Genomic DNA, 19,822 nt, shown 5'->3' with positions numbered 1-19,822 from the left:
GAGGGAGGAGGTGTGGGCGCAGGTTTTGCAATCCCTGCGGTGGCAGGGGAAGGTGCCAGGATGGGAGGGTGGGTTGTTGGGGGATGTAGACCTGACCAGGTAGTCATGGAGGGACCCAGGTTGACAGGGTTGTTAAGAAGACATACTCTGTGTTAGCTTTTATTGGTAGAGGAACTGAGTTTCGGAGCCACAAGGCAATGTTGCAGCTGTATACAACTCTGGTGCGGCCACACTTGGAGTATTGTGTACAGTTCTGGTCATCGCATTATAGGAAGGATGTGGAAGCTTTGGAAAGGATGCAGATGAGATTTACTGGGATGTTGCCTGGTATGGAGGGAAAGTCTTATGAGGAAAGACTGAGGGACTTGAGGCTATTTTCATTGGAGAGAAGGTTGAGAGGTGACTTAATTGAGACATGTAAGATAATCAGAGGGTTAGATAGGGTGGACAGTGAGAGCCTTTTTCTTCGGATGGTGATGGCGAGCACAAGGGGACATAGCTTAAAATTGAGGGGTGATAGATATCGGGCAGATGTAAGAGTTAGTTTCTTTACTCAGAGAGTAGTAAGGGCGTGGAACACACTGCCTGCAACAGTAATAGACTCACCAACTTTAAGGGCATTTAAATAGTCATCGGATAGATATATGGATGAGAATGGAATAGTGTAGGATAGATTGGTTTCACAGTTCGGCGCAACATCGATGGTCAAAGGGCCTGTACTGCGCTGTAATGTTCTATGGAATGGTCTCTGTGGAAAGCGGAAAGGGGAAATATATCCCTGGAGGTGGGGTCCATTTGGAGGTGGCAGAAACGTTAGCGGATGATATAGTTAATGTGAAGGTTGGTAGGGTGGAAGGTGAGCACCGGGGGGTTCTGTCCTTGTTACGGTTGGAGGGGTGGGCGGGATGTGGATGAGATGCATTTGAGGGCACCTTCAACCACGTGAGAAGGGAAATTGCGGTCTCTAAAGAAGGAGGCCATCTGGTGTGTTCTGCGGTAGAACTGGTCCTCCTGGGAGCAGATACGGCGGAGGCGGAGGAATTGGGAATACGGGATGGCATTTTTGCAGGAGGTAGGGTGGGAAGAGTTGTAATCCAGGTAGCTGTGGGAGTCGGTGAGGTTGTAAAAAATGTCAGTGTCAAGTCGGTCGTCACTAATGGAGATGGAGAGGTCCAGGAAGGGGAGGGAGGTGTCAGAGATGGTCCAGGTAAATTTAAGGTCAGGGTGGAATGTGTTGGTGAAGTTGATGAATTGCTCAACCTCCTCGCGGGAGCATGAGGTGGCACCAATGCAGTCATCAGTGTAGCGGAGGAAGAGGTGGGGAGTGGTGCCGGTGTAATTATGGCAGATGGACTGTTCTACGTAGCTGACAAAGAGACAGGCATAGCTGGGGCCCATGGCTACCCCTTTGGTCTGGAGGAAGTGGGAGAATTCAAAGGAAAAATTGTTAAGGGTAAGGACCAGGTCAGCTAGACGAATGAGAGTGTCAGTGGAAGGATACTGTTGGGGACGTCAGGAGAGGAAGAAACCGAAGGCTTGGAGGCCCTGGTCATGGCGGATGGAGGTGTAGAGGGACTGAACGTCCATAGTGAAGATGAGGCATTGGGGGCCAGGGAAACGCAAGTCTTGGAGGAGGTGGGTGGTGACTCAAATGTATGTGGGAAGTTCCTGGACTGGGGGATAGGACAGTATCGAGGTAGGTGGAGATGAGTTCAGTGGGGCAGGAGCAGGCTGAGACAATGGGTCAGCCAGGGTGGTTAGGCTTGTGGATCTTGGGAAGGAGGTAGAACCGGGCAGTGCAGGGTTCCCGGACTATGAGGTTGGAGATCTCTTGAGGTGATGAGGTTCTGTATGGTCTGGGAGATGACGGTTTGGTGATGGCAGGGGTGATGTCATGGTCGAGGGGGCGGTAGGAGTTGGTGTCTGGCTTCGGCAGGGTAGACGTCAGTGCACCCCCTTTATCCGCCGGCTTGATGGTGAGGTCGGGATTGGAGCAGAGGGATTGGAGGGCTGCGCGTTGTGAGGGTGAGAGGTTGGAGTGGGGGAGGGGGTAGACAGATTGAGGCGGTTAATGTCCCAGCGGCAGTTGGAAATGAAGAGGTCGAGGGCAGGTAATAGGCCAGCGCGGGGTGTCCAGGCAGATGCAGTGTGTTGGAGGTGGGTGAAGGGGTCCTCAGAAGGTGGGCGGGAGTCCTGATTGTGAAAGTAAGCTCAGAGGCGGAGGAAGAAGTGTTCGACGTCACGGCGTGTATTAAATTCATTAATGCGTGGACTGAGGGGGATGAAGGTAAGGCCTTTGCTGAGGACTGTTCGTTCGCCCTCAGTGAGGGGAAGGTCTGGGGGGGAATGGCGAAAACTTGGCTTGGGCTGGGATCTAGGACCTGGTTCAGAATCAGTTTCATTCTTGGACAGACTCATCTCCATCAAGGATGGAAACCTCAGCACTTCACTCAACTGCAAACCCACAGATAACCTTAAGATGCTTCACTTTTCTAGCTTCCACACTAAGGATGTTAAAGAAGCCATCCCCTAAGGGTAAGTCCTGCGTTTACACAGGATCTGCTTAGTTGAGGAGGAATACCTCCAACAGATACCTACAGATGCTGAAAGATGCCCTCATAAGAACAGGATACTACGCTCAACTCATTCATCGACAGTTCTGATGTGACACAGCGAAAAAGCTCAATTATCTCCTCACAAGACAGACATGGGACACAACCGATAGAGTACTGTTCACCTTCCAGTACTTCCCTGGAGCAGAAAAATTATGCCATGTCCTTTGCAGCCTTCAGCATGTCATTGATGATGACCACCTCACCAAGGCTATCCCTACACCACTAATCGCCTTCAAACAGGTGCCCAACCTCAAACACACCATCGGTCACAGCAAACTACTCAGCCTTCAGGAGAACAGTGACCATAGCACCATATGACCCTGCCACGGCAAAACATGTCAGATCCTCGACATAGATACTACCACCAGATGTGGGAACACCACCCGCCAGGTATGCAATATGTACTCATGTGACTCGGCCAATGTCGTCCATGTCATATGGTGCAGGCAATGATGCACTGAGGCATGGTATATCAGCGAGACCATGCAGATGCTACCACAAAGGATAAACAGGACACCGTACAACTTCCAGGCAGAAATGTTCCCTCCCAGTCAGGGAATACTTCAGCCTCTGATCTTTGGATAGCCTTCAAGATAGCATCTCAATCGCATTCCCAGTGCAGAATCGCTGAGCAGAAACTGTTAGCCTAGTTCCATAGCCATGAAGACAGCCTCAACTGTGATGTCACGCTACATGTAACCCCACCATACTCTTCTGTGTTTGTAAAATCTTCCTTTTGTTCTGTTTTAGACAATAGGTGCGGGAATAGGCCATTCAGCCCTTTGAGCCTGCACTACCATTCAATATAATCATGGCTGATCATCCTTAATCAGTGTCCTCTTCCTGCCTTATCTCCATAACCCTTGATTCCACTATCCTTGAGAGCTCTATTCAACTCTTTCTTAAATGAATCCAGGGACCGGGCCTCCACTGCCCTCTGGGGCAGATCATTCCACACAGCCACCACTCTCTGGGTGAAGAAGTTTCTCCTCATCTCTATCCTAAATGGTCTACCCCGTATTTTTAAGCTGTGTCCTCTGGTTCGGCACCCACCCATCAGCGGAAACATGTTTCCTGCCTCCAGAGGGTCCAATCCTTTCATAATCTTATATGTCTCAATCAGATCCCCTCTCAGTCTTCTAAACTTAAGGATATACAAGCCCAGTCGCTCCAGTCTTTCAGTGTAAGGTAATCCCGCCATTCCAGGAATTGACCTTGTGAACCTACGCTGTACTCCCTCAATAGCCAGAATGTTTTTCCTCAAATTTGGAGACCAGAACTGCACACAATACTCCAGGTGTGGTCTCACCAGAGCCCTGTACAGCTGCAGAAGAACCTCTTTGCTTCTATACTCAATCCCTCTTGTTATGAAGGCCAGCATGCTATTAGCATTCTTCACTACCTGCTGTACCTGCATGCTTGCCTTCATTGACTGGTATACAAGAACACCCAGATCTCTTTGTACTGCCCCTTTACCTAAATTGATTCCATTGAGGTAGTAATCTGCCTTCCTGTTCTTGCCACCAAAGTGGATAACCATACATTTATCCACATTAAACTGCATCTGCCATGCATCTGACCACTCACCTAACTTGTCCAGGTCACCCTGTAATCTCCTAACATCCTCATCACATTTCACCCTGCCACCCAGCTTAGTATCATCAGCAAATTTTCTAATGTTATTACTAATACCAACTTCTATATCATTTACATATATTGTAAAAAGCTGCGGTCCCAGCACGGATCCCTGCGGTACCCCACTGGTCACTGCCTGTCATTCCGAAATGGAGCCGTTTATCACTACTCTTTGTTTCTTATCAGCCAACCAACTTTCAATCCAAGTTAGTACTTTGCCTCCAATACCATGCGCCCTAATTTTGCTCACTAACCTCCTATGTGGGACTTTATCAAAAGCTTTCTGAAAGTCCAGGTACACTATATCTACTGGATCTCTCTCATCCATCTTCAGAGTTACATCCTCAAAAAATTCCAGAAGATTAGTCAAGCATGATTTCCCCTTCATAAATCCATGCTGACTCTGACCTATCCTGTTACTACTATCCAGTTGTGTCATAATTTCATCCTTTATAATAGACTCCAGCATCTTTCCCACCACTGAGGTCAGACTAACTGGTCTATAATTTCCTGCTTTCTCTCTCCCACCTTTCTTAAAAAGTGGTACAACATTAGCCACCCTCCAATCCTCAGGAACTGATCCCGAATCTATCGAACTCTGGAAAGTAATCACCAGCACATCCACAATTTCTCGAGCCACGTCCTTCAGTACCCTGGGATGTAGACCATCAGGCCCCAGGGACGTATCAACCTTCAGACCTAACAGTCTCTCCAACACCAATTCCTGGCAAATATAAATTCCCTTCAGTTCAGGTCCTTCAGCCACTGTTACCTCAGGGAGATTGCTCGTGTCTTCCCCTGTGAACACAGATCTGAAGTACCCATTCAATTCTTCTGCCATTTCTTTGTTCCCCTTAATATATTCCCCTGTTTCTGTCTTCAAGGGTGAGCTGAAAATGTGTTGCTGGAAAAGTGCAGCAGGTCAGGCAGCATCCAAGGAACAGGAGGGCTGATGCCCGAAACGTCGATTCTCCTGTTCCTTGGATGCTGCCTGACCTGCTGCGCTTTTCCAGCAACACATTTTTCAGCTCTGATCTCCAGCATCTGCAGTCCTCACTGTATCCTCTGTCTTCAAGGGCCCAATCTTAGTTTTAATACCACAACCTTGTTTTCTTGTGATTATCTCTCTAATGAGTTTTGAGAGTTTTGGATTATTTGTTACATTGGTTAGACCCTTGTCATGTCACTCTGATACCTACTCATAACTATTCCAGGCATTTGGTTTGTTTCTAGCATCATCTTATTTTTGATTATTTATAAATGTCTTTCTGCCTTAATTAATCGGTTCGTATTGTTGTGTAATCATTTCAGTGACTATTCAGGAACATCCCAAAAGGGAAATTGTTATAAATGACCTGAATGCGGGCGTAGAGAGAGGAGTTAGTAAATTTGTGGATGCCACAAAGGTCAGTGGAGTTGTGGACAGTGTGGAAGGATGTTGCAGGTTACAGAGAGACATAGATAAGCTACAGAGCTGGGCTGAGGGGTGACAAATGGAGTTTAATGCAGAAATGTGAGCTGATTCACTTTGGAAGGAGTAACAGGAATACAGAGTACTGGGCTAATGGTAAGATTCTTGGTAGTGTCGATAAGCAGAGAGATCTCGGTGTCCATGTCTGAAAGTCGCCACCCAGATTGATAAGAGTTGTTAAGGTGGCATATGGTGGGTTAGCCTTTATTGGTAGAGGGATTGAGTTTTGGAACCATGAAGTTATGTTCCTGCTTTACAAAACTCTGGTGCAGCCACACTTGGAGCATTGTGTACAGTTCTGGCTGCCACATTACAGGAAGGATGTGGAAGCTTTGGAAAGGGTGCAGAGGAGATTTACCAGTACATTGCCGGGTATGGAAGGAAGGTCTTATAAGGAAAAGCTGAGGGACTGGAGGCTGTTTTTGTTGAGAGGTTGAGAGGTGACTTAATAGTAACATACGTGATGATAAGAGGATTAGATAGGGTGGCCATTGAGAGCCTTTTTCTTCAGATGGTGAAGGTTAGCACAAGGGGACATAGCTCTAAACTGAGGGGTGATAGATATCGGACAGATGTCAGGTAGGTTCTTTACTCAGAGAGTAGTAGGGACATAGAATGCCCTGCCTGCAACGGTAGTGGACTCACCAACTTTAAGGGCATTTAAATGGTCACTGAATAACCATATGGATGATAATGGAACAGTGTAGGTTAGATGGGTTCCACAGTTCGGCACACCATAGAGGGCTGAAGGGCCTGTACTACATTGTAATGTTCTATGTTCACATTGGCAATTCAAAACTTTCTTTAAAACGATGTTTGAACACTTGTTATTCAGCTGTTGACACTTTACCCACACTGTTTGACGCTCTTTTCACCTGCAAAGACTTGTTATTCAGCCTGTCACTCCAATCACACATCCCTCCACTCCACCTCACAAAGAAGCAGCGCTCCAAAAGCTTGTGATCTTAAGTAAACCTGTTGCTGTATAACCTGGTGTTGAGAGATTCTGACCCCAGTCTGACACCGGCATCCCCACCTCCAAGGGATGCTGGCTGCTCTTTCCAGAGATTAATTTTTAATTCTTGGTGAACCTGGAGAGTTCACAAGCATAGACTTCAAATAACTGTGGCATATATTCCTGAATGAGGAACAAAGCCACTGCAAGCATGAATGTGATGAAAATTAATTTTTATTTGATTCGCTTCAGAGATCAAAGGCAGTGAGAATTCTGTAGGAATTGTCCCAACAATGTCGATATATTACTGTACAAATTTGCAATTCACAGTTCAAACTCCACGGTTTGAGCCAAGAGCAACTAGCTCCCTCACAGAGACTCAATGGGCTCTCATTCACACGATGTTTCACTGAGGACTGGAGGGGGATTACAGCAACCCCACACCCAGTCTGGTAGATGAGTTAACATAGGTCCAAGGCTGAGTGAAATTCAAAGATGGTTAAAACTCAAAGGATTGAAATTAATTTCAATGAAGAAGTGAATTTACTTCTCACAGGCATTAAAAACATAAACACATTTCATTCCAGTCCCTTCTCTTAGACCTCCCCCTTACGGTCTCCTGTTGTGTTGCCACTCCCCAGGAACTCCCCTTGATAAACTTGAACAATGAATGAGTCACCTCCCCCACTGAATCAGAAGCACAATATCAAACAACTTACTCCCCACCCCTCAACCCAAAAAAAGAATCACATAATACCCAGAACTCCACTCCCCAATGAACCCCAGTGCACTAAACTTCACTCTCCAATCATGGGCGGCACGGTGGTTCAGTGGTTAGCACTGCTGCCTCACAGCACCAGGGTCCCAGGTTCGATTCCAGCCTTGGGTGACTGTCTATGTGGAGTTTGCACATTCTCCCTGTGTCTGCGTGGGTTTGCTCCGGGTGCTCTGGTTTCCTCCCACAGTCACAAAAAGATGTGCAGGTCATGCGAATCGGCCATGCTAAATTACCTGTAGTGTTAGGTGCATTAGTCAGAGAAAAATGTAAGGGGAATGGGTCTGGTTGGGTTGCCCTTCAGTGGGTTGGTGTGGACTTGTTGGCCCGAAGGGTCTGTTTCCACACTGTAGGGAATCTAATCTAAATCCCTTCTACACTGACACCTGACCCCCTACACCCGACCCCACCACCTCCAAGACTGACACCTAACCCCCTACACCCTGCCCCTGTGGACAGACACCTGACTCCCTACACAACGCCCATCAACTGACACCTGACCCCCTACACCCCACCACCCCCAAGATCGAGACCCTACCACCCTGCTCCCCGCGGACAGACACCCAACCCCCTACACCCCCCCGCCCCCGCCAGACTGACACCCGACCCCCTACCTCCACACCAACACTTGATACCCAGCCCCTCCATGCTGACCCCCAACTCCCAGCCTCTCTGTGCTGACCCATCCTACCCCAGTGCCTCATTCTGTATCTGCCTTATTTCTCCCTGCCCCAATGCCGAATACCCCCATCAGACGCACATTCTGGGTGTTTTCTCCAGCTCCCTGCAATGTCCATGGTTCCTGGAAGTTTTTCTGGGGAATATGCCAATGAAAGGATGAGCAAGTGGTCAACCCCCAGCCCCCTGCCCAGCCCCAAAGTAAAGAAGAGATGGCTGTGAGAGTGAGCCAGGAATAATCACCCAGCACTGAGACCCCATCACATCAACACAGATACAACATGCATCCAATGTCTGGGAAAATGTTGGCCACCTCGGGGGATACAGCACACAGCTATGGGTAGGGGGTGCAGGTACAGCACCAGCATTTGGGGGAGGAGGGGGCAGGGCACATATAGCACAAAGCTCTGGCAGGGAGAGGGGATACAGTGCAAACTATAATAGGGATACTGCAGTCTGTCCCTGGAAGGGGATGGATACAGTGCGCAGTCTAGGTAATGAGGGAGAAAGTCCTTGACCATGGGGGATGTATTGTCTACTCTGATGTAGGGGGGCTGCAGACAGCTTGCCTCCTGCAAATGTGGTGGGGAAGAGTGTTTACAGCAAATTGGGGCAAATACAGCATTCAATCCGGTGTCAATGGGGGGGGGGGGGGTCACTGTACATTGCACAGGAGTCCATCATATTTAAGCTACAAGCCATTCTAACCTTAAAACATAGTGACCACACCACATTGATGTTCTCAGTTGATTGTGGTGTCTACATTCTGATGTATAGTGAAGTCACCTCCCTCCCTTCTGCCTGGGCTTCTCTGCCCAGTTGTTAGTGTTGACCTTGCGTACTGTAACGTCAGTCTGCAGAAGCAATGACTGAACTAAGAAAGCAGTGCTCGGAAACGCCACAGGGAATGATAGAGAAAAGTCATCTCGTGTACTCAAGCTACGGCCTCGTGCACGTCTCTGGGAATTCAAGTGTCAGACCTCGCAGGCTCGCCCAGCCTCGGCCTCTCCTGCATTCTCAGAGTCTTGGAAGCCACCTCATCGTGCAGTTGCTTGCAGCCCCCTGGCACCAGTCCCCCACCCAGAGGGGAACTGTCACGGGTCAGCGGTCAGCTCGACGGCCAGGAAATGCCGTCGGTGGAGAGGCCAGAGACGGAAACATGTGCTCATTACATGAGCAGTCGCCACGGGCCAATCCTACGGCAGAAATGGCAGGAAGGCCAAGAGGCTGAGTCGTTCACGGGCATACAGAAGCATGGCACAACGGCAGCAACCATCGCATCAGCAAGAAGACACAGGTCCATCCCAGTCTGGAACCACTAGGCTGCATTGACAAACTGCTGCTGCAGGAAGTGGTGGATCTGCAGAAAGCTGGGCCTGTCCTTGATGTCTCTACTCCAACAACTAAGCATTAAATCAAAGATCTGTTTCGGACACACAGTTGGCTGTGACAGATAGACCTGTGGAGAGACACAGAGAGAGAAAGAGACAACAGAATTGTAAGAAATCCTTGGCAGCTCAAGAATTGCAGCCCCACAGTACCTGACACACAGACCGCACGCCCTGAACTAGTACCAGCTGTGGGTACAACTGATAGAGGGATGGATGGTGACCAGTGCAGTACTGAGGGAATGCTGTACTCTCAGTGGTGCTGTTTACCAGTTGAGACATTACACTGTGTCTTGAATAGAAGATCCCAGGGTTAATATTTATCCAAGTCAGCATCACAATCAAATGATCTGATTGCTGTTCGTGGGATCCTGCTTTGTGCAAATATGTTGCTGCAGTTCCTGCGTTTCATTATTGATTACATTTCAAAAACACTTCAGTGGCGGCGACATCCTAAGAGTTTGGGAATGCTTACACAAAATCTATTTCTTTTATACCCTTTTTTTGGGGGGGAGAAACCGGTTCAAGCAGGGCCTGCATTTGAGCGGTTCTTACCTGTCGCCCCTGATTTCGGAAGAATTCGCCTGTATTCTCAATGATCTGCTCATCAGACTGCTGGGAGTATGGCTGCTCCTTACAGAAGGTGAACATCTCCCACATTGTAACTCCAAAGGCCCAGACATCACTGGCTGTGGTGAATTTTCCCTGAAATGACAAGCAGTTGAGGCTAAGTGTCCGATATTGCTTCACCCACAAACCTCCTTCTTTCCATCCCTGCACACATACTGACAGCTACACCGGGAAATCCTGACTTGTGCTCTCTGCTGGACTATTCAGGTGCCATCCTATCTAGTTCTCATCTGTCATGCTCTAGATACATAACTCTACCGCCCACATCCAGTCATTACTCGAATCCTAATCCATCAAAGCTCCAAAATAATCATAATCAAATCCCTCCACAATCTCATCTGTTCCTGTCACTGGAACCTTCTCCAGCCCAAACAACTCTGAAATTCTTTGCTCTCCATTGATTGTTGGACATCCCAAATTTCCATCGCTCTATCATTTGCGGCTTTGCCTTATGCTGCCCATATCTAAGCGCAGGAATTCCCTCCCAAAAACTCCTTTTCTCTCTTATCTCCTCTTTGTAAGCTCTCCCTCTGACCAGCAACTTCTGTCTGAAAACTCTCCTGTTAAGCACCTTGGGGGGGGCGGGGGGCCTTTGAATGTTAAAGGCACCACATGAATGCACCGTGTTGTAAATTCAGGATGGAAGGGCTATTGCAGCTGGTTACGGTGCCAACACTCACCAGCAGAATACTTTCCCACGCCATCCAGCGGATGGGCAGCACAGCACGACCCTGGATCCGGTAGTAGTCACCGCTATACAGATTGCGGCTCATGCCAAAATCGGCTATCTTGATAGTGCAGCGGTTCCCCACCAGGCAGTTACGGGTGGCAAGGTCTCGGTGGACAACGTTAAGTGAGGAGAGATACTTCATGCCCGAGGACACCTGGGTCATCATGTGCAGAAGGCATCGATAGCTGCGGGAGGGAAAGAGAGAGAAAGTGAACAGCCTGATCTTGAGCGATCTAAAACAATTGTTTGCATAGCTTTTCTTTCTCCTTTGTAAATTCGACAAGTGTCTGATTTGATTTCTTTATTGTGGTCCTAAGCTTTAGTACAAGCACATGAGGATTGAGTATTGCTGACACTGTCATATTCTGGGATTATTGTTCTGATAAACGGGTGTCTGTGGTGATAGCTCTACCCATCAGAACACTCTATAACATTAAGGGGGGTCTGTGGTCACACCATCTGTCCAGTTACTGATTCAAATTGTTTGTGATATTCATAAATAGAACCACAGGAATGATAGAGAGAAGGGAACTATTCAGCCCATCTTGTCCACGCCAACCCAAAGACACCCAGATGCCCTTTCTAATCTCATCTTCCTGCACACAGTCATTGTTCTGCAGCTTACAGCACTGAAGGTATAGATCCAGGGACTTGTTAAGCAGAGTTTCGGGTCTCTGCCTCCACCACCAACTCAGGCAGCAAATTCCTGACACCCACCACCCTCTGCGTTAAAAACAAAGTTTCCCCTCACACCCACTCAAATCCTTCTGAAACTTAGCTTGACTCTGACCCCTCGTTTTTGAACTTCTGACAAGGGAAACAGGTTCCACCTGTCTGTTCTCTCTCTATCCCCACAATTTTGTATACCTCAATCGTGTCACTCTTCAGCTTTCTCTATTCCAAGGAAAACAGCCCCAACCTCTCCTCGTAGCTACAATTCTCCAGCCCTGGCCACATTCTGGTAAATCCTGTAGGTGAGAACGTGGTTGGAGGGGGGGGGAATGATAAGTCAGTTTTGGATGCCACAAAGATTGACCAAGTGGTTGACATTGAGGAAGAAAGTCTTAAGTTACAGGAAGATATGAACAGACTGCTCAGATGGGTAAATCAGCTGGAGGTGAGCTAACTTCTTGAACTGCTATGGTCCATGTGCTGCAGGTAGACGTTAGGGAGAGAATTCCAGGATATTTCCAGGTCAGTCGGATGAGTGGTTTGGAGGTGAACTTCCAACCCCCATGCATGTGCTGCCTTGTCCCTTGTGATGGAAGTGGTCATAGGTTTGGAAGGTGCTGTCAAAGGATCTTTGACAAGTTTCTGCAGTGCATCTTGTAGATTGTACACCACTGCTACTAAGTATCAGGGGTGGAAGGAGTAAGTGTTTGTGGATGTGGTGCCAATCAAGTGGGCTGCTTTGATCCTGCACAGTGTCAAGTTTCTTGAGTGTTACTGGAACTGCACTGATAAGACTCCTGCCTTGTGGGTCAAGATCAGAGTGGTGCTGGAAAAGCACAGCAGGTCAGGCAGCATCCGGGGAGCAGGAAAATCGACATTTCGGGCAGGAGCCTTTCACTCCTGCCTTGTGCCTTGTAGACAGCAAACAGCTTTGGGGAGTCAGGAGGTGGGTTACTCACCACAGTATTCCTAGCCTTTGACTTGCTCTTGTAGCCACTGTGTTCATATGGCTAGTCCAGTTCAATGTCTGATCATTGGTAATGCTCAGGATGTTTGTAGTGGGAGATTCAGTGATGGTAACAACATTGAATACCGAGGGGTGGTGGTGAGATTGTCTCTTATTGGACGTGATCATTGCCTGGCATTTGTGTGGTGTGACTATTACTTAACTTTTCAGTTCAAATCTAGGTACAGCCCAGGTCTCACTGCATTTGAATATATCTGAGGAGTCATGAATGATGCTGAACATTGTGTTATCATTGGCAAACATTCTCAATTCTGACCCATGCTGGAGGGAAGGCCATTGATGAAGCAGCTGAAGATGGTTCTAGCTAATACCCTGAGGAACTCCTGCAGAGATGTCCTGGAGCTGAGATGACTGACCCTCCAACAACCACAACCATCTTCCAATGTACCAGGTATGACTCCAACCAGCAGTGCGTTTGCTCCCCTGGTACACACTGATTCTAGTTTTCCTAGAGCTCCTTGACACTGCATTCAGTTGAATGTGCCCTTGATGTTAAGGGTTAGGAGCTGGGTGGTCCTGACGGAACCCAAACTGGGCGTTACTGAGCAGGTGCTGCTAAATAGCCCGGTTGATGACACCTTCCATCTCTTTACTGATAATTGAAAGTAGACTGATGAGGCAGCATTTGGCTGGGTTGGATTTGTCCTGCTTCTTCTTTTACACAGGGCATACCTGGGCAAATTTTCACATTGTCAGGTAGATGCCAGTATTGTAACTATACTTGCAAACAGTCAGGGATATCGCCTTTATCTTCAGGATTTGTTTAGCTGCTTCCATTTATCTTTTACCATTTAATCAGACCCCTCATTCATCTCATATTGTTCACATTCAAAGCCTGGGACCAAGGCCTCAAACTTGAACTGTACCTCTAAGTCCACACCTGGGCATATTTGTTCACAAATAGGATGGATAGGAGAGATAAGACTAACAATCTTTTTTTTAAAGGGATTACACAGAGAGAAATTGATGGAGAAACTCAGCAAGTCTGGTAGCACCTATGAAGACAGAAACAGAGTTAACGCTGTCTAACAAGTCTAACGTGATTCTGAAGAGCAGAATCAAATTTCAGACACTGAGTTTTTATTTCTGACTTCCAGCATCTGTGGTCATATTGTCATAGCCATCGGGTCAAACAGTATGGAAACAGAGCCTTGGTCTAACCACTCTGTGCCGAACATAAGCCCAAACCAAACTAGTCCCTCCTGCCTGCTCCTGGCCCATATCCCTCCAAATTTTTCCTATTCACGTATTTTTCAAAATGTCCTTTAAATATTGTAATTCTTCCTGTATCCACCACTTCCTTAGGAAGTTCATTCCACACGCGAACCATCCTCTGTGTAATAAAATTTGCCTCATATCTTTTTAAAATATCTCTCACCTTAAAAATGTGATCTCTAACCTTGAAACCTCCCATCCTACAGAAGAGACGACCACCACTAAGCCTGTCTGTCCCCCTGCACGCACTGGTGTAGAGTTCCTGGTTGCTTACTCCTACCTGACGCTAGGGATGTTCTTTGCCAGGGTGAAGTGGTTTTCCAGCTCCCTCTGGGACAGGAACTGATTGAGGTCCCCATTCTCCATGTACTCGGTGACCATGCAGAGTGGATTGTCACGGATACAGACTCCGAGAAGCCGGATAATATTGGGGTCCTTCAGCCGTGACATGATCTTCATCTCTTTGAGGAAGTTATTCCTGGAAGTGACGTACAGGGCTTGGTTATCATACAGCAGCATATCATCCATCAACAAAAATAACCTCCTCAGGTATTCTCTGTCACATCGCCTCTGGTACCTTGGAACTCCTGCAGCAAGCTGCTCGGGAGGTGTCAGCTTGTGCCAGCCATACAGATCACATGACAGCATGATATACCATTTCTGGTGTCATGTGGGATGACAGAGGATATACCCTCCAGTAACAGGCATTTCCTCCCATCCAGCCTACACCAGCATTCACTATCCACTCCAGTCACTCCCGTGCCTCAACTTTCTTTAACTGATTCTCTCACCGTCACCCTGCACTCCCTTCTTCGCCCTATACTTGCCTCGTTTCTCCCCCAATGCCTCCACTCCATCCACATTGACCACTCGTGTGGTGTAGCGACCCATATTCTCTCACTCGTCTCGAGGAAGGTTTCTGCACAATTCTCAACTGGTTCTCTGGCTGACGTGTTTATACTGATGGCCTCTGGTTAGGCTCAATCCCACAAGAGGAAACCTCCTCTCTGTTTCCAATAGAAAGGAGGAGGAGTTGGTCATCCAGCCCATCCAGCCTGCCTGGGCAGCACAGTGGCTCAGTGGTTAGCACTGCTGCCTCAAAACATCAGGTTTGATTCCAGCCTCGGGTGATTGTATGGAGTGTGTATATTCTCCCCGCGTCCGTGTGGGCTTCCTCCTGGTGCTCGGGTTTCCTCCCACAATCCTAAAACGTGGAGGTTAGGGTGGATTGGCCATGCTAAATCACCCAGAGTGTCCAGGAATGTGTAGGTAAGGTGGGGAAGCCATGGGAAATGCAGAGTTACAGGGATAGGGTAGGGGTGGGTGGGTTGATCTTCGGAGGGTTGGTGTGGACTCAGTGGGCTGAATGGCCTGTCTCCAAACTGCAGGAATTCAATGATTCTATGAATTAATCAAAACCTTCAAACCAGAGCCAGGAATGAATCCCTGCAGGGCATTTTGCTTGGAATGTTGGGAAGGGCTTGGCAAAAAGGAGAGAAGATTTTGAAAGTGATTCCATGGTGCACAAAGTGCAGGGAGCAGCAGCAGAAACTGGTACATTAACAAGCAGCGATGGAGAAAGGGAGAATTATACCAGCCAGAGAGTTCACAACAAAGGATCACTGTCTCGGGATACAGGGGAGGTACATTTCAGAGTCAAAGAGTGTGGTGCTGGAAAAGTACAGCTGGTCAGGCAGCATCCGAGCAACAGGAGAATCGACACTTCAGGCAAAAGCACTTTATCAGGAAGAGATGATGTTGAATGATCTGTTGAATAACAAAGCAGACTTGATGGGCTGAATGGCCTACTCCAGCTCCTACTGTGTGTTTCTAGATCAGCGTTATACAGTATGCAGCACAGTGAGTAGGCCTGAGGGTTTCACAGACACATTAGATGTGGGATCATCATGTGCTGATCATGGAGACATGGCTTAAGCAAGGAGGAATCTTTGTGTTCAATATTCTTGGTTGCTCTGTGTTCAGAAACAACGGGAAAGGAAATAAAAGAGCGGGGGGTAGTGTTTTATGTAAAGGAGGGCCTTGTACAACTGGAGAAAGAGGACGGTTCAAGAGTAGAAATGATTCAGCTTGAGCGAAGGAGTAAGAAGGATGCAATTACATTGCTCATTATAATCGACAGAGCACCAGCTACTGGGAACAGTAGAGGGACAAATCTTGCAGGGAAATTACAGAGAAGTGCAAACAACATAGAGTAGTTATACTGGGAGATTATACAGAGATAGTGGTAATGGCAAGGGGGCACGGAGGGGCAAGTATTCCTAGATTCAGGAGAATCTCTTACAGCAGTATGAGCCTAGTACAATAAGAAAGGAGGCACTGTTAGACTGGATTCGTGGGTAAAGCAGATCAAGTGACAGTAGGGGAAGGTTAAGGGGAACATTTAGGGGACAGTAATCATTGTATCAGCAGATTCAGAAAGGTGGTAGAAAATGACAAAACTGGTGGACAGCAACTTCAACTGGGCAAGAGTGGGTCTGGGATGCACTGCCTGGAGATGTAATGATGGCAGGTTCAATTGAGGCATTCAGGATCCCCATAGGATGATCATTTAAACAGAAACAGGGTGTAAGGTAATGGGGAAAAGACAGGAATTAAGTGTTCAGAGATTCAGTGCAGTCTTCAGGGGGTGAATGGCCCCACCGTAACAATTCTGAGATTCTGTCACCATTTTAAAAGGTGTCTATTATGCCATCCCCTGACTTTTCCCCAAGGCAAAAGAGACTGATCCATTCTGGACAAAATGATGTCTGAAGTCTCAGGAGAGCTGGCTCTAGGAGAGCATCTGGGACCGTTCTGCACACCTCACACCAGCAACGGTCATTGAGAGCCGCACGTATGAGCTCACTCCTGCAACTACCCACTCAGTTTACTCAGTGGATTCCCACATGCAGCAACTCCAGTAAGAAGCAATCTCGCCCAAAGGGGCACCTACCTGGCAGTGGTTGTGGCATCTGACCGCAGCATCTTCACTGCCACCAGGATAGGCCTGTGGCCCGTGTTGAAGAGGAAGTCTGGGCGATGGAACTCGTGCAGACTCACTGCCTCACACAGGTGAACCTGGAGGAGGAGGAGAAGGAGTACAAGCATCATCACAACGTGCCAGTCCCAGGATGCACACTCCCTCTGAGTGGTACTCCTCTTCCCTCACCCCAGTCAGAACTACCCTCTGAGTGAGACCCCACTCCTGCCCTGACTGAAACCCCAGTCCATACCCACTGAACCCCTTCACTCCCTCCCCAACTGACCCTCATCAGATGCACTCCCGTTGACTGATCCTCAATCTCTGTTTCCAATTAACATGGACACCTCCCGGATTAATCCTCTCATTCAATAACCCTCATACACTCAGTCCCAGTAGCTCTCATGACTGGCGATGCCAGCAAACTCCCATCATGTCTCGTTGGCATAAGGCACAGGCAATGGGCACATTCAAGTCATACCTAAAACAGGTTGGCAGACCATGTTAAAAAGCCCCTTACCTCCCCAAACTGTCCCTCTCCCAGTTTCTCCTTAAAGTGCAGTTGATGTCGGGAGACTTCCTCCACAGCGAGTTCCATCTTGACCAGAGAGTCCACGGTGAGTGCAGGAACAGCGTACGTGTTGTTTCCAGTCACCCCCTGAAGATTGACAATATCAGCCTCTGCGTAATGTGGCACATTACTCTGGAAACCCTGGTGCGGAGTGGTTTTTGTGAGGTCAGGTTCTGCATAGTCACCACTACACACTGGGAAAAGGACACAAGGAAAGTTAGGTTGGCAGATGGAGAGAGGGCAATGAAAGAAACAGCTTTATTAGCCCCACTCCACCTCTTTCATTCCCTCTCAACTCACTCAATGTCCCTTTCAGTGAACCCGAGCCAATCCACTCCAGCAAACATCAACAGGAGGGTCAGGGGTCGGGAGGCAGAGATTGGGCTGCGATGGGGTCAGGAATAAGGAGTGGATTGTGGTGAAATCAGGGTGGTCGGGCTGTGATAGGGTCAGGAGAGCAGAGGATCGGGCTGTGATGTGGGTGGTTGGGCTGTGATGGGGAGGGAGCCACGATGGGGAGTCGGGCCGTGATGGGGACAGGAGGTGGGTCAGGTCATTCACAGGATAAGTTTCCCACTAGTCTTAGCCTCAGCCAACATTCTGTTACAGTGAGTGCTCCCTAAATATCTTTCTGTCTCTGTGTGATGCACAAATGCAGCCAGCACCTTCAATTGGCCCTGACAGGATAGGCCTCAGGTAGTGTCAGCATCTATGTCTGTCACATCATACTGTACCACATGCAATGACCTCATCCTCTGCTCATGTGAGACAGAGCAGGTGACAGAGGCTGGCTGCCCAATGTGGTCGTCGGTTGGGGGAGGGGGGGGGGGAAACCTGAAAGTGCTGTGCCTATCACATGGTGAAGTTATTTGTCTAGCGCTGACAGGGAGACATCCAGGATCATGACCAATGACAAAGAGATAGCTCATTTTGAGGCCTCTCCTCAGATGGGAGAGATTTATAACTCTCCTCATGCCCAAATCAACTCCAAACACATGCCACCAAAAGAACATTTTTCCTCATGAGCACAAATCAATATGGACACTATGGGCAATTTGGCATGGCCAATCCATCTAACTTGCACATCTTTGGTCTGTGGGAGGAAACAAGCCGAAACCCACAGAGACACTGGGAGAATGTGCAAACTCTACACAGACAGTTGCCTGAGGCTGGAATCCAACCTGGGTTCCTGGTGCTGAGGCTGCAGTGCTAACCACTGACCCACCTTGCTGCCCCTTTACCCTACACCACCTGCATGCCCACCTCTAACAGCCCAGAATATCCAAATAGAGCCACCCAAACTGTAAGTCACAACCCGCACTGAATTCAAGATTGTGTGGGCACTACGGCAGCCATTGTGGGGGTAAGGGTGAAGGATGGGCAATTCCCCACATTGCCCTCCGACATACTACTGAAGCGACCTACATGCTCAATTTCCGCAGCAGCACCAACCTGAGTCTTCTGCACTCTGAGAAAGCTCTGGAAGCTTGCGTAGCAGCCTGGCAGGTTCCTGATATTCCAGGTCAAATGGAAAGACGCGCTCATAAGTGGGGTTGGTCTGAAATATCTGCGTCTGGTTACTAATGACGATAGTATCATTGTACAGGGATGGACGCACGGTCACATCCTCCTCCAAAATTCTCCGTGGAGCCTTAGCAAATAGCAGAGTGTGAACAGCATTAGACCTTAATAATCACAGACCAAGCCACCAGTCCTAACATGCTAAAGACCATAATAACTGCATACTCTGACGCCCTACACCCAACAGATTACAGAGCTGGGAATAGAAAGCTGGAGGGCTTAAAGGCACTGAGGTGAACTGCAATGGTCACAGATGGCAGTCAAATACTGGCACCACACAACTACATTCAACAGTAGGCATGTTGCAGGAGAAAAGGGCTTTGTTGCCTGGGTGCACAGAGTTTCAGAGGTGGATGGCCACAGATAAGGCTGGAACAGGAGGGTACATGTATAGGGAAATACGACTGTGAGAAGGGTGAGAAAGTGGGAGATACTGTGACAGTATTAACAATTCCAGGATACTGAGGTTGTGAAGGCAGCACACATGTATAGGAAGTGCCAGCTGTCACAGGACTGTTGTTAAAGAGAATACACCAAAGTGGCAGAGGGGGCTGTGCAGATTGGTGGTGTACACAGAATAGTGATGGGATGTTGTTAAAGAGGACACCAGAGGTTGAAGTTGGTAGACCAGACTTTAAATACCTACTTTTCTAGGCAGTTTTATTCCAACTCAGACCTTACAAATCTCCAACAAATTCCTCAGATCTCCACCCAGTTCTCACCCAACAGCCATCTGTAACCATCACCTGTTCACTGGTCCCATTTGGTCTCAGGCAGCCCTCCTGGATGAGAACAGATCCCCCTCTATATTTTAATAGTTTACCTTAGAAATGATTAAAAAGACTAAAATACAAACAAATACAATTTAGTGTGCAGAATGTCAACAATTATCTTCCTGC

The 19,822-nt window shown here is 48.1% G+C and overlaps 1 protein-coding gene across 2 annotated transcripts in view; it reads right to left on the bottom strand.

The window, feature by feature from the left end:
• Positions 1–8,065: 8,065 nt before the first annotated feature.
• Positions 8,066–19,822, bottom strand: part of LOC140469638 (discoidin domain-containing receptor 2-like) — a 143,679-nt gene continuing 131,922 nt past the window's right edge. For both annotated transcript variants that reach the window (XM_072566336.1, XM_072566337.1), the window contains exons 11-17: positions 18,795–18,993; positions 17,292–17,536; positions 16,745–16,869; positions 14,072–14,269; positions 10,828–11,062; positions 10,073–10,222; positions 8,066–9,588 (exon numbers count right to left, since the gene is read on the bottom strand). In XM_072566336.1, coding sequence (XP_072422437.1) covers positions 9,448–9,588; positions 10,073–10,222; positions 10,828–11,062; positions 14,072–14,269; positions 16,745–16,869; positions 17,292–17,536; positions 18,795–18,993 — 1,293 coding nt within the window. In that variant the 3' untranslated portion in view covers positions 8,066–9,447. The remainder of the gene's footprint in view (positions 9,589–10,072; positions 10,223–10,827; positions 11,063–14,071; positions 14,270–16,744; positions 16,870–17,291; positions 17,537–18,794; positions 18,994–19,822) is intronic.

The sequence above is a fragment of the Chiloscyllium punctatum genome, chromosome 49, assembly GCF_047496795.1.
Source record: "Chiloscyllium punctatum isolate Juve2018m chromosome 49, sChiPun1.3, whole genome shotgun sequence".
NCBI lineage: Eukaryota > Metazoa > Chordata > Chondrichthyes > Orectolobiformes > Hemiscylliidae > Chiloscyllium > Chiloscyllium punctatum.
This window is presented reverse-complemented; position numbering and strand designations above follow the sequence as displayed.